This window comes from Daktulosphaira vitifoliae, unplaced genomic scaffold (genome assembly GCF_025091365.1).
Source record: "Daktulosphaira vitifoliae isolate Bord-2020 unplaced genomic scaffold, ASM2509136v1 Scaffold_3, whole genome shotgun sequence".
Taxonomy (NCBI): Eukaryota; Metazoa; Arthropoda; class Insecta; order Hemiptera; family Phylloxeridae; genus Daktulosphaira; species Daktulosphaira vitifoliae.
The window spans coordinates 39,026,377-39,038,372 of record NW_026099574.1 but is presented as its reverse complement, the minus strand read 5'-3'; the positions used below and the strand labels follow the sequence as shown (position 1 = coordinate 39,038,372).

Below are 11,996 nucleotides of genomic sequence, written 5' to 3'. Positions count from 1 at the left end.
CTACCCTACTGCATTCTGCACTTATGTATAATAAGGCAGTACCCTAAATTTATGTAGTATAATAATTAGATAGGGTTAAATTTGTATTTTATTTTTTTTTGATATTATTATTGAATTACGCCAAACAACTGATAAAATTATTGAAATATCAATTTTTAATATGAACAGTGTTTTTGAAAAGTTTTTATAAATTGAACTAAGAAATAGTTAAATAGTGCTGTTGATTATATTATTAACAGTATTTTAAAATACTAGATTTGTGTCAAGTACAGTTGCTATTTTAAAATTAAAATGTTTTTAAATTTCATTTCCTAAATATTTTGTTTAGGGGATATGCAATGCTTTTAAAGTATTTGTTGTTTATTTTTGGATTGTCACAATGCAGTCTCAATCAGAAAATCGTCTACGGTTTCACTTACGATGTGGTACATTGGTAAAGTTATCCCTTAACAATAGATCAGCTAAACGTCTTAGGGCCTATGATGAATTTAATAATGGAGTTGTTATGACTAACCGAAACTTATTTGATGATGAATTGTTTGAGGTTTGAGAAATGCTATATTTTTTTTTTAAAATTTTTATTTATTGCATGGTAATTTTTTTAGATTCGCATCGACAAACTTGTTGATAAATGGAGTGGCAGTGTTGAAGTGGGTGTAACTATTCATGATCCAAGTACCATACCAATTCCATCAACAATGACTAATATGAGAACGGGTACTTCAATGATGTCTGGGCGTGGTATATTGGCTAATGGAAAAGGGATTAGAAGGGAATATGGCAATTTTAATTTAGATGATTTAAAGGTAGAAAAGTAAATAAATGAAGTTTTTAAGTTTTCATTTACTATTTTTTTTTATAGGTTGGTGACAGAATCGGTCTTATGCGTAAAAAAAATGGTGATCTTCATTATTATATTAATGGTCTTGATCAAGGCGTAGCTGTTTCAAATTTACCTTCAAAAGTATGGGGTGTGGTTGATATGTATGGTAGGACAGTTAAAGTTACTATAGTTGATAGAGATGTCAATGAAGAAAAAAATCTAATCACTAGACTTAGTAACTCTCTGACATTATCTATTGAAAATTCAAGTTAGCGATATTTTAATTTAAGTTTTTAATTAAAATTGTTAATAGTTTTTTCTTGTTACTTAGCTCTCAATGAAGACTTATTAGAATTTCATCCTAATTGCGGTGCTCATACTTTAGTCATAAACAATAATACTGTAGCTTATAGACCAAAGTAAGACAATTTAAAATATGCAAACAAATAAGTATAATAATTCATTGGTTCATTATAGTGCTTTAGATGATTTTAATAATGGTGTTGTTTTAACTAATCGTCCTTTAAAACCTAATGAGTTGTTTGAAGTACGTTTGGATCGTTTAGTCACTAAATGGGCCGGATCTATTGAAATTGGTATAACAACTCATCGACCTGGAGATATAGATTATCCATTAACTATGACAAATGTTCATTCTGGTACTTGGATGATGACTGGTGTTGGAATTATGCACAATGGCATAACTGTTGTAAATCAGTATGGAGTAAATTTAGATACCTTACGAGTAGGTGATCGTGTAGGTGCCATGGTTAAGTCAAATAGTTCATTACATTTCTATGTGAATGGTGTTGATCAAGGTGAAGCAGCTAAAAATGTACCGCTTGGAGTATTTGGTGTTGTTGATTTATATGGACAAGCTGCTCAGATAACCATTTGCCGCGAAAATAATGGAGATAAAACTTCACCACATAAGTAATTGTTTTAATATAATGTGTAGTAATTATGAATTCATTATATTTAATTATGTATATGAATTTTTAAGGAATAATGTTAGGTTTTTTACCAATCACGGTAAAAATGCACGGATAGTTCCTGGGTCTAGAGGTCGTACTGCTGATAGATTGTATTGTGATTATGAATTCAGCCAGTCAATTGTTTTAGTAAATCAGACATTACAAGATGGAGAGCTATTTACTGTCAGTGTAGATAAATTAAATGATCGATGGTCAGGATCTATCGAAGTTGGTTAGTAGATAATTTCTTGATAAATTAAAATTCATGGTAAATTAAATATTTAACTAAATTGATTTTAGGTGTTACTACCATACCTCCTAATGTTTTGTCTACTGATTTACCAAATACAATGACTGATTTAGACCACGACACTTGGGTTTTATCTGGTTGTACAGTTATGAAAGATGGATTAGCAATCAAATATAACTATGAATTAGATTTGGACAAAGTTAAAGTTGGCTCTGTTGTTGGTGTTATGAGACATAACAATGGAAATTTACATTACTTTTTGGACAATGTTGATCAAGGAATAGCTTGTACAAATGTACCATCACACTTGTATCCAGTAATTGATATTTATGGACGCTGTACTCAAGTAACAATCCAGAGTCCACCTGAAGTTAAATGTTATGAAAGTGAATCAGATATAAGTTGTTGTTCACAAGATGGAACAATATCTGAACAAACTGAAACTGGAATTCAAGGGCAAAAGTAAGACAAAAAGAAGGCATAAAGAAAAATTTAAAAGTTTTTCAATTTTATTGTTTAATTAATAAATAGTTTTAATAATTCATGTTTAATTAATATTTTAGAGATATAAACCTTTCTGGATATCTTTTCGGAGAAAACATTAAGTTATCAGATGATTGTAGAATAGCAACTCGAATAAGTTCATTCAAGGGAGGTCTCATAATATCAGATAAAAAATTAATTCCAAATGAATTATTTCAAATATTAATTGTAAAATGTGATAAAAAATATGCAGGAAGTTTACGTATTGGTGTTATAAATTCTTCTCTGGAAGGTGCTTTACCACTTGATATAAAAGAAATAAATAATAAGGAAGTTTGGTATTTTTTAGGTAAAGTACTATAAATAAGTTTAAAGATCATAGTATGATAACTAGAATTTTTGTTTCAATATTATGATTTTATTATTTTTAAGGTAATCAAGTGTGGTATAACCAATCATTAGTAAAAACAAATTACTGTCCTAGTTTAAATAGATTAAAAGAAGGAGATAGAGTGGGAATCAAGTATACAAGTGATCGATCATTACATTTATATGTTAATGGTTGCGATCAAGGAGTTGCTACATATAATATACCAGATGTAAGATTTAAAAAATATTTTCTTTAAAAAAGAAAATGCTTGTAAATTAATATCTAACATTTATTACATAGTCAGTTTATGCTATATTTGATCTTTATGGTTGCCATATCTCTGCTAAAGTCATTTATGTTGATCAAGATAATAAAAATAATTTGCAAATGGTTTCTTCACAATGTAGTGAAAATTTATCAGATATTTCTGAATCTGTTAAAGTGTAAGGACATTTATTTTTAAAACTAAGAACAATATTTTATTTCATTTAATTTCAGAGACACTACTATTAATGTTTTGAAAAGAATGACTGTTCTTGATGAAGATATGAGTGAGTGTTGTTCATCTGAAATAAGTTATTTTATTGATGAAGTAAGATTTTATTTAATCAGTTATAAATTAATACAAAAATATAGTTTTTTCATTAACAATATTATTAAAATTTAGTCAACATATAAGTTAATGAGATTTAATGAATGGCATGGTAAAAATGTTCGTTTATCAAGGGACGGAAGAACTGCTACTAGAACTGATAGTTATAATTTTGGTTTAACTATGACATCTGATATTTTAATACCAAATACCATATTCCAGGTTTACACATTTTTTCTTTGATACATTTTTAGACCTTTTTTATGTTAAATTAATTTTAAAATAATTAGGTTGAAATACAATCTTTAAACAAAAAGTGGGAATCATCTCTTATGATTGGAGTATCTAAAATTTCTTCCATTAATAATGATGCACCAGCTACAGCATTATTGTTGAGTGATTACAACAGTACGTGGGTGATCTCTGGTGATTCAGTTTACTATAATGGTCTCAAAGTGAGTATTTTATATTTTAATTAAAATTATGCTTGTTAAATAATGTATATGAACACATTCTTGTAGATGAAAAGTAATTATGGGCCAGATTTAAATTATTGTAATTTAGGTGACATAGTAGGAATTATGATTGATAGTAATAATTGTCTTAAGTTATTTTTTAATCGTATTGACTATGGAGTGGCTGCTACTAATATACCGAATGATTGTTATTGTGTTATTGATTTATATGGTCAATGTGAACAAGTAAATATTAGTTTTTTTAAATAAAATAATAAAAAATATTTAAATAATGAACATTGTAGGTATCAATAGTCAACCCTTTTATTGACATGTCACCTGTAGATATTATTCCAAATATGCCATTAGAAAATGATTTATTACCTGATGATGTTGGGCAACCAGTGCCATCTGAAGAAAAAGCAGAATTGGAGGGAGATGAAAAACAGAGTCCAGCGCAAGAAGAAACTGATCTAGCTGATTTAACATGGATGAAAACTGATAAAACTAATGAAAATGTTTTGGTGGCTAGTGGTCATGATGTTAGATCTCGATCAGCCGAGTTATCTGGATGGATTGATGAAGAAGCAAGTACTTCTTCACTGAAAAGGTCTAAAATTCGATCAGGAAAGGCATCTAATTATTATAAATTAGATATTAAAGAAAGAAAACGTAATGAAATTTTGAAAGTATTACGCTTGAAACAATGTCAATATTTCAACTTATCATTGAAAATCAAGACATATTTGAGTATTCCAGGTAGTTATTTAAATAATTACAATTAAATTTAGCAATATTTGAGAATATTCAGTTTCTTTTTTTTCAGATGAATTTTTCTTAGAATCAGGTCATACTTGTTATTGTGATGGTTGTAATTTATACACATTTGATGAAAACAAATTATCAATTGAAACTGGTTGGTGTAAGTTCCTTTTATGTCAACATCCAAAACATAATAATTTAATATTGGATAAATGGCAATCCGCATATGTAGGATGTTCTTATTCAATGATACGTAATTGTCTAGATAATGGAACATTAATATTTAGAGGTAATAATTATTTTTTGTTTTATCCAATATGAAATAGTGAATAAGCACTAAAAAATTTTAAGGTAAAAATGTTTTACTTTTGAAATGAAAAAAAAAACTGTTTCTCTAATACAAATTTGTTAGTCCAAAAAGTTTTGCTTAGTTACATAGAAAAAGTTTTTATTTAAAATCTTTAAGAGTTTTTAAATAATAAAAATTGTTAATAAAAAAAATCTCATGTTGAGTTAATTTGAAATGTAATTAAGTACTACATTTTATATTTATTTCAGAAACAGAAACTGAAAATACAGTGCTTTATCCTTATCTGAAACGAACAGTTTGTTGTCAAAATATAAAACATTTTGAGTAAGAAGTATTTTAATATTAATTATTTTAAACATGATGTTATAAATTTTTTTTTCTTTCAGATATTTTGATTCTGAAACTTGTAATTATTACAAATGTCATGCAGCGTTTGAAGTTATGGTTGAACCAGGCTCTTTTGAGATTGGTGAACTTTTACCAAATTCTAGTAAAACTGAATGTCAACAACAGATCTCATCATTAGTCATTCCAAAAAGTAGTACTAAAACAGTACTACTATCTCTTTATTTTAGATTTGATAGAGATATAAAATAAACTCAACTTTTATATTTAACTTATTTAAAAACAAATTCGATCTCATTTATTTTTGTTAATTTGTTTATTTTATTAGAATTATAATGAACATCATAAAATATATTTCTTAATGCATAATTTTATAATGTCTAGTCACACTTTCATTGAATATGTTGTCCTGTTTTGTACTAATGTATCGTAAAATTGGCAATCCTTTAGTATAAAAAGTGTAAGGTAAAGTTATTTTACCAAGTCTTAACTGATTAACATTAATCAAATTGTTAAGCTTAACAGGAGTGTTAATGTATAAGTCTCCAGAAGACATATTTACATTGCGGACAAAACCTACAAATAAAACAAATAATTTATAATTTTTAAATAATTTTATAATAAAGTATTTTATCAGCTATACCAAATCCAACACATTCACACAGATTTGATTTATTTGAAATGCAAAGTGCTACTATATTAGCATTAATTACAGCTAATTTTTCATCACGAGTTAAATCGTTTATTTCAGTAATATGTACATCAATATTCTGAATATTAACACTGTAAAATTAAAATGAAAAATTATTCTATCAAAATTTGTAATTAGTCAAACATGATATTTTATACTCACTGATATGGAGTAATATCATTAAAATATATATCAGTATTTCGTAAACACGTACTGAAGTAAGATGTAATTAATAATTGTTGTTTTATGGGTTTTTCAATGCTTCTGAAATATTATGTAAATTAATTTTTAATAAACAAAAATTATCTAAAAACATTAAATTTAATTTTTTTAAGTACTTGTAATATGGGGCTTTAGCTAATTTTACTTTAACTATTGAAGTAAAATACCAAAGATTGTATGACAAAGTAGCACCAGTACTATCACTAATTATACTTGAATGTAAATTTAAATCTTGATATTCATTTAATTTAAGCTGAACTATATCTGTAGGGCTAGTAATACATATTAGCTTATGCAAAATTTCAAGTCCTTCGTCTAAAAAAACAATATAGTATTTGAAAAATTAAATAATAGTAACCATATAAGACACATTAACATAAAATTAATTGAAATTACATTAAAATCAACTGAATTAAATTTTGAAATAAGATAAAATATATTTTTTTTACATGTTTAGTTGAACTATTTATAATAAATTTTTTGAAAAATTAACGTACAAAAAGTTTTTCTAAAAATTAGTTATTATATAATAATTTTGTAAATTTAATCTAAAGTTATGTTCTAATTGATTTAATTACATATAAAACATATTTGAATGATATTTAACTATAGTCTAGAACTAGAATAGAATTTCTTTATATTCTTATTTATTTTTTTATTTAACAATAAAATATAATCCCAACATAAAACATAATATTCATAAAATCTAAAATTAAACTATTACCTTTTACAAATCCCATAGTATTAATGAAAATTGGCATTTCTTCCAAATATTGATCATTTTTAATGTCATTAGTTAATGCTTTAGCCATTTCCAAATACATATTTATATTAGTCATAACATTAGTACTTTCAAAAAAATAAGACCTATATATATATATATACATAGAAAAATTAATATATTTGCTTTTTAAATACCTAGTATTTAAGGTTTACTTATATGGAGATTTCAAATGTGTAATATTAGGACCAAGAAGAGGTGAATCAATGATAAAAGCTGATATGCACCCTGGAATGAAAAATTCACTTTTGCCAATATCAAAATCTAATACTAAAACTTTGGACCATTTTTGCAAACATTTGTTTATAAAGTAACACATCATTGTTGACTTTCCAGCATTTTGATAACCAGCAAATAATATTTTCATTGGTTCTAAAAATTAAAAGAAACAAATTCATATTGTTTAAAATCTAAAATGTAACATAACTAACGATTAACGGAACAGTTCATAAGTTCATTTCCAAAACCTTCCCACTGCTCATCTGTAACAAGTCTATGGTTTGAAATAGGTGTTTTGCTTAAATCAAATTGACAATTTAATTGTACTTCAAGGTCTATAATGGATTTTTGTGGTGTTAATCTTGTATTAGTTGGTTCAAAGATGTTAAAATCTAAAGTATAATAAAAATAATAATGTAATATTGCAAACCTTTTGATAATTTTAAAATAAATTTAATTTAATAAGATAAATTTTAAATTTTTGATTATTTTAATAATCAATTAATTAATGGTATAACTTACCTGGTATATAATTCTTCATAAATGCTTTCCAATCACAACTTAAATTACTTTCTTCTAATAAAACTAAGGTTTTTTTCTTATTTTTGGATTGAATTGCTATTAAACCATATAAACCAGATGAATATATAGTAGTTTTTTCAGTATTAGATGTCATATGATAACCCCAAATATCTATTGTTCCTTCTATAACTTTGATATCAACTATACCATTAATGTACAAAAAATTTCCATCATGAAATTCAACAAGAACTTGTCTTGATTTTTTAGATTCATAAAATATGGGTATATTATCCTGTAATTGATAAATTTGTTTCATAGCTAACTATTATTATTTAAAAAACTACTTTAAATTGAAGTATAAGTATAAAGTATTAAATATCAAGTTTATTTAAAAGAATTATTATTTTCAAATCATCATAAAAATTTATTAAAATCTTATTAAATAAAATAGTTAAGAAATTAGTTTGATAATTTTTCACTATCATTAGACTAGCACGTGTCAGTTATCAATAAAGTGATACTGCTATTACTGATAACAATATTAATATATTTTGAATGTATCCAATCAAAACATAAAAGAAATATAATTTGTTCTTTTTTCTATGAATTAAACTCTCAATTTATTTAAAACGTTCAGTAGACAGTGATTCAATTGTTGAAACTGTTGCTTTTGAAGTTTTTTTCTACTACTACATTAAGCTAAAATACTTGTTATTAGAAAATGGTATTTTATATGTTTTTTGTTCAGATGTAAAGGTATGTAATTATATGAATAAAACATTTTTTTTTGAACAAGAGTCGTTTTTAAATAACCCTTAAAATTAATTTTATCAATTTTTCAACAATATTGCAATTTATCATTCATCTAAAGCTGACTAGTATTTTTGTTAACTTAATAATAACTTTTTATTTTAGTTTTTTAATTATTTTTTTAGTTTTTTATTTAAATGTCAGTGGTATACTACTAGTTTGTTTGTTGACGTACTACACTTATAAAGGCTACATCTATGTTAACTTTGTTAGGGGTCCATTTAATACTTGGAGATCTTGGTTAAAACCAATATTTAAATATTTTAAATATTCAGTAAATATATATTATATGTAATCCGTCTGACCTAAATCCTAATAAAGTTGGTTAGTAGATAAATTCAAGTGAGACGAAGTTGGTTGACTATGGCGACTATTGGCAATAAACGAATGGTTGAATTAAATAAGTTAAGTCAAAATAATAATATCAAAAACTTTATCTATCTATTTATCTATAACGGCTACTAACCTTTTGTTAGTTTGACATTGATAGCTGCAGGCTATAAACAAGTAGAATTTTCACATCAGCATCTCACTCTATGCTAAAAAAATATGTATTACTAATTAAGTAAATCATAATATAATGTGTATAATATAAGTGGTAAGAATAGTAATAAATGTTCTTACTCTATTTTCAGTTATTATTTTTTTTCCTTTCTAGTGAATCTATTTACCAGTTAAAGCATAATATTTTTTGTTTGTATGATTATTCTCTATTTTTTTTTATATAAAAATTTAATAAAATCTGTACAAATTTATTCATTTATAATTTTTCAGATCTTATGAATAGAGTTGGAATTATTGAAATAGTATCAAAAGTTAAAGTAAATTTTATATTTTTATTATTATTTTTTTTTATAAATATTACTTTGTCCAGACTTAGTTAATAATAATTTTTATTTTGACATATGGTATTGACATAGTAGTTTTAGAAGCAATTAAATATTTTTTTTTACTCGCGTATTTATTCATATATTTTACTTTTTCACTTTCTATAATACTTGGTTTCCCACAATTTTTTAGTCTTTAATTTGTTTTTAGTAATTATTTGATAATAAATTATTTATTTTATTAAATTAGATCAAGTGCAGTCTTCCTCCCACAAATTAAAAAAAAATTTTATCTGTTGTAATTTTTCTTGACAATATTGAAGAACGAAATACCCATGGTTTATTAGAACCTTTGTAATTGATTTTTACTTTAATATTTCAAAATAATGTAAATGTTTTGATTACTTAATATTTGTTAAAAAAAATTTTCCCATTAACTAGTTTGTGAGTTTAGGTTACAGACTCTAGACTCTTTGGGACTCTCTTGTGATAGAGCTAAAACATTAGTTGGAACAAATGCCTGTCGTTAGGTTAAATTAAAGAAATTAATAGCATGTGCACAACAGTGTTATATGCAAACTTTAATATAACATTTTAACTATTTTTAACATTTTGTTTTTGCATATTTGTAGCCAGTGTAAAAAAAAATTAAAAAAAGAAAATTTGAAATAATTGTATGCAAATTTAACTGTATTTATGCTATTAAATTTGATCAAATTATCTTGGATATAACTTTTGATGTTGGCTAAAATATTATACTACCCAATTTTTTAATATAACATCTTGTTATTTTAGATGAAGATGTAGTTAATTACGTGTTGATGATGGTTTCATTGAAAAATATTTACTTAGCTTAGAGTTATGCAAAGCAATTGATTTTATTATGAAAGAAAATACTAAAAATTTTATGGGTGGCTAACTATAATAATGAACAAACTACAACTTGTTACTGTTTCTTCTTCTACAAGAAAAAATTATGATAAACACATATATTAAGTTAGATTAATGTCTAATATTTAATCCTTAGTATTTATGTTTAATCCATGACTTAATAGTTTTACCACTGAATTTTTTTAATTTAAAATATTTAAATTAATCTTTTTTATTAGACATTTATTGTAAAAAGAAAGATGAAAATTTTTTTGATTGAAAATTTGACTCATATGATAAAACTTTATTAGCTGTATTAATAATACAGCTTTGTCAGCGAACAGAGAGTCAGGTAGTTCGGACCGGTTGACCAACTGCCTAGCATCACAGAAAGGATCGGTACTACCTACCAGGCTGAAAGGTAATGAGGGTTGCTTGTAGTCTCAACGACAGTCAGTTTTCAGAACCAAGTAGAAAAAGAAGGACGCAGCAGATATTCCACTTTTTTATATTACATATTTATTTAGTTATTTTTGTTGAAAATTATTTTCTTAAATAAAGCAAGTCAGTTTTTGTTTGATCATTCACTATAAGTAAGTTTGTTTTTAATTTATTGCATAGAATATATTTGTCTACAATAGACAAATTTATACATAACACAATATTATTGAGAGTAACATTTAGAGCAATTCCAAATAAGTTAACTGCATGAGTTCACCTGCGCACAGCTACATTAGGCATAATTCACATAATCAGGAAGAAATAATTAGAGTATGGTGCATTAACTATATTTTAATTATTTCTGTTTTATAGTCATCGTTGTTGGCGCACTGCGGTGGTCGATTGACGTCTAGGGTACTCGTGCAAGGCGGTACTCTACTATTATGTGTCGATGGTACTCTGCGGATACCACGACATGTTAAGGGCTATTTGCACAATATTCACAGATTAAGCTACACGACGTAACACATATAGTATTACTGGTTAACCAGCGTAGGTTACTCATGCAGTTAGGTTATAACGACATTTGATATATATTACACATGGTAAAGCTTCATACTCTGTTTTTATTATTTATGATTACAGTCCATTCACGAGTATTAACAAGCTTAAAAGTGTTATGATAATTAAAATAATGTTTTAGTCACCACCATATTGCCTTATATATATTATATATATACTATATTACCATTTAGAAACCATATTGCCTATTTGATAATAATAATAATAGGGTGTAATAATGTTGTTGATAATTATTGGAATAACCAATGTTAAAATGGGATAATAGATAGTAATTAAACATTTATTTTCATTTTAAAAGTTGGTGTTATAAATGAAGATTTAAATGTAACAATACATATTTTAATACTCTCTTAAAAATAATGTCATGTTATTATAAATTAAGTTATATGTTCTGCTTTAGTAGTAAGAATGAAATTGTTTGTGGTATTATAAATAAATAGTATTATCAATGATAATATTTGTAAAATTAATATCATTTAATTTTTAGAATTTCAGAGTATACCTAACACTAAAAAAACCCATCACAGTGGGGTTGCGGCACAGTAGGGATGTGACATAGTTAGGTCAAGTATAATGATATCTGACAGTGATTAAAATCACTATCATAAAAAAAGCGTTGATGCAAATCTGTAGATAGTCTTTAATTTTAAGAGAATTAGTGGATTAT

At 25.5% G+C, this 11,996-nt stretch overlaps 2 protein-coding genes and 1 long non-coding RNA gene across 3 annotated transcripts; 2 read left to right on the top strand and 1 right to left on the bottom strand.

Moving 5' to 3' along the window:
* Window positions 1-10: 10 nt before the first annotated feature.
* LOC126902869 (neuralized-like protein 4) lies at window positions 11-5,727 on the top strand. Its single transcript, XM_050680530.1, has 19 exons — window positions 11-266; window positions 329-544; window positions 606-806; window positions 863-1,091; window positions 1,155-1,242; window positions 1,301-1,756; window positions 1,827-2,029; window positions 2,098-2,509; window positions 2,611-2,879; window positions 2,963-3,129; window positions 3,201-3,343; window positions 3,399-3,492; window positions 3,568-3,714; window positions 3,783-3,947; window positions 4,014-4,193; window positions 4,253-4,706; window positions 4,774-4,998; window positions 5,268-5,343; window positions 5,406-5,727. The coding sequence occupies exons 2-19, from the start codon at window positions 380-382 to the stop codon at window positions 5,614-5,616; spliced, it is 3,885 nt and encodes a 1,294-aa protein (XP_050536487.1). The 5' UTR covers window positions 11-266; window positions 329-379; the 3' UTR covers window positions 5,617-5,727.
* Window positions 5,657-8,249, bottom strand: LOC126902871 (polynucleotide 5'-hydroxyl-kinase nol9). Its single transcript, XM_050680534.1, has 8 exons — window positions 7,800-8,249; window positions 7,490-7,669; window positions 7,214-7,430; window positions 7,002-7,144; window positions 6,394-6,592; window positions 6,218-6,319; window positions 6,008-6,147; window positions 5,657-5,940 (listed from the first exon to the last, which is right to left on the bottom strand). The coding sequence occupies exons 1-8, from the start codon at window positions 8,113-8,115 to the stop codon at window positions 5,723-5,725; spliced, it is 1,515 nt and encodes a 504-aa protein (XP_050536491.1). The 5' UTR covers window positions 8,116-8,249; the 3' UTR covers window positions 5,657-5,722.
* A 117-nt stretch (window positions 8,250-8,366) lies between these two features.
* Window positions 8,367-10,731, top strand: LOC126901482 (uncharacterized). The gene is made up of 3 exons (XR_007703051.1): window positions 8,367-8,555; window positions 9,384-9,430; window positions 10,232-10,731. It is a non-coding gene; the product is annotated as an uncharacterized LOC126901482 (long non-coding RNA).
* The last annotated feature ends 1,265 nt before the right edge of the window (window positions 10,732-11,996 follow it).

Coding starts and splice junctions, on each gene's coding strand:
- LOC126902869 (XM_050680530.1), top strand. CDS start 380: ATGCAGTCTCAATCAGAAAATCGTCTACGGTTTCACTTACGATGTGGT. Junction 1,243..1,300: donor ACTGTAGCTTATAGACCAAA/GTAAGACAATTT, acceptor GGTTCATTATAG/TGCTTTAGATGATTTTAATA. Junction 3,493..3,567: donor TAAGTTATTTTATTGATGAA/GTAAGATTTTAT, acceptor ATTAAAATTTAG/TCAACATATAAGTTAATGAG.
- LOC126902871 (XM_050680534.1), bottom strand. CDS start 8,115: ATGAAACAAATTTATCAATTACAGGATAATATACCCATATTTTATGAA. Junction 7,431..7,489: donor TATGAACTGTTCCGTTAATC/GTTAGTTATGTT, acceptor TTTAATTTTTAG/AACCAATGAAAATATTATTT. Junction 7,145..7,213: donor CATTTGAAATCTCCATATAA/GTAAACCTTAAA, acceptor ATATATATATAG/GTCTTATTTTTTTGAAAGTA.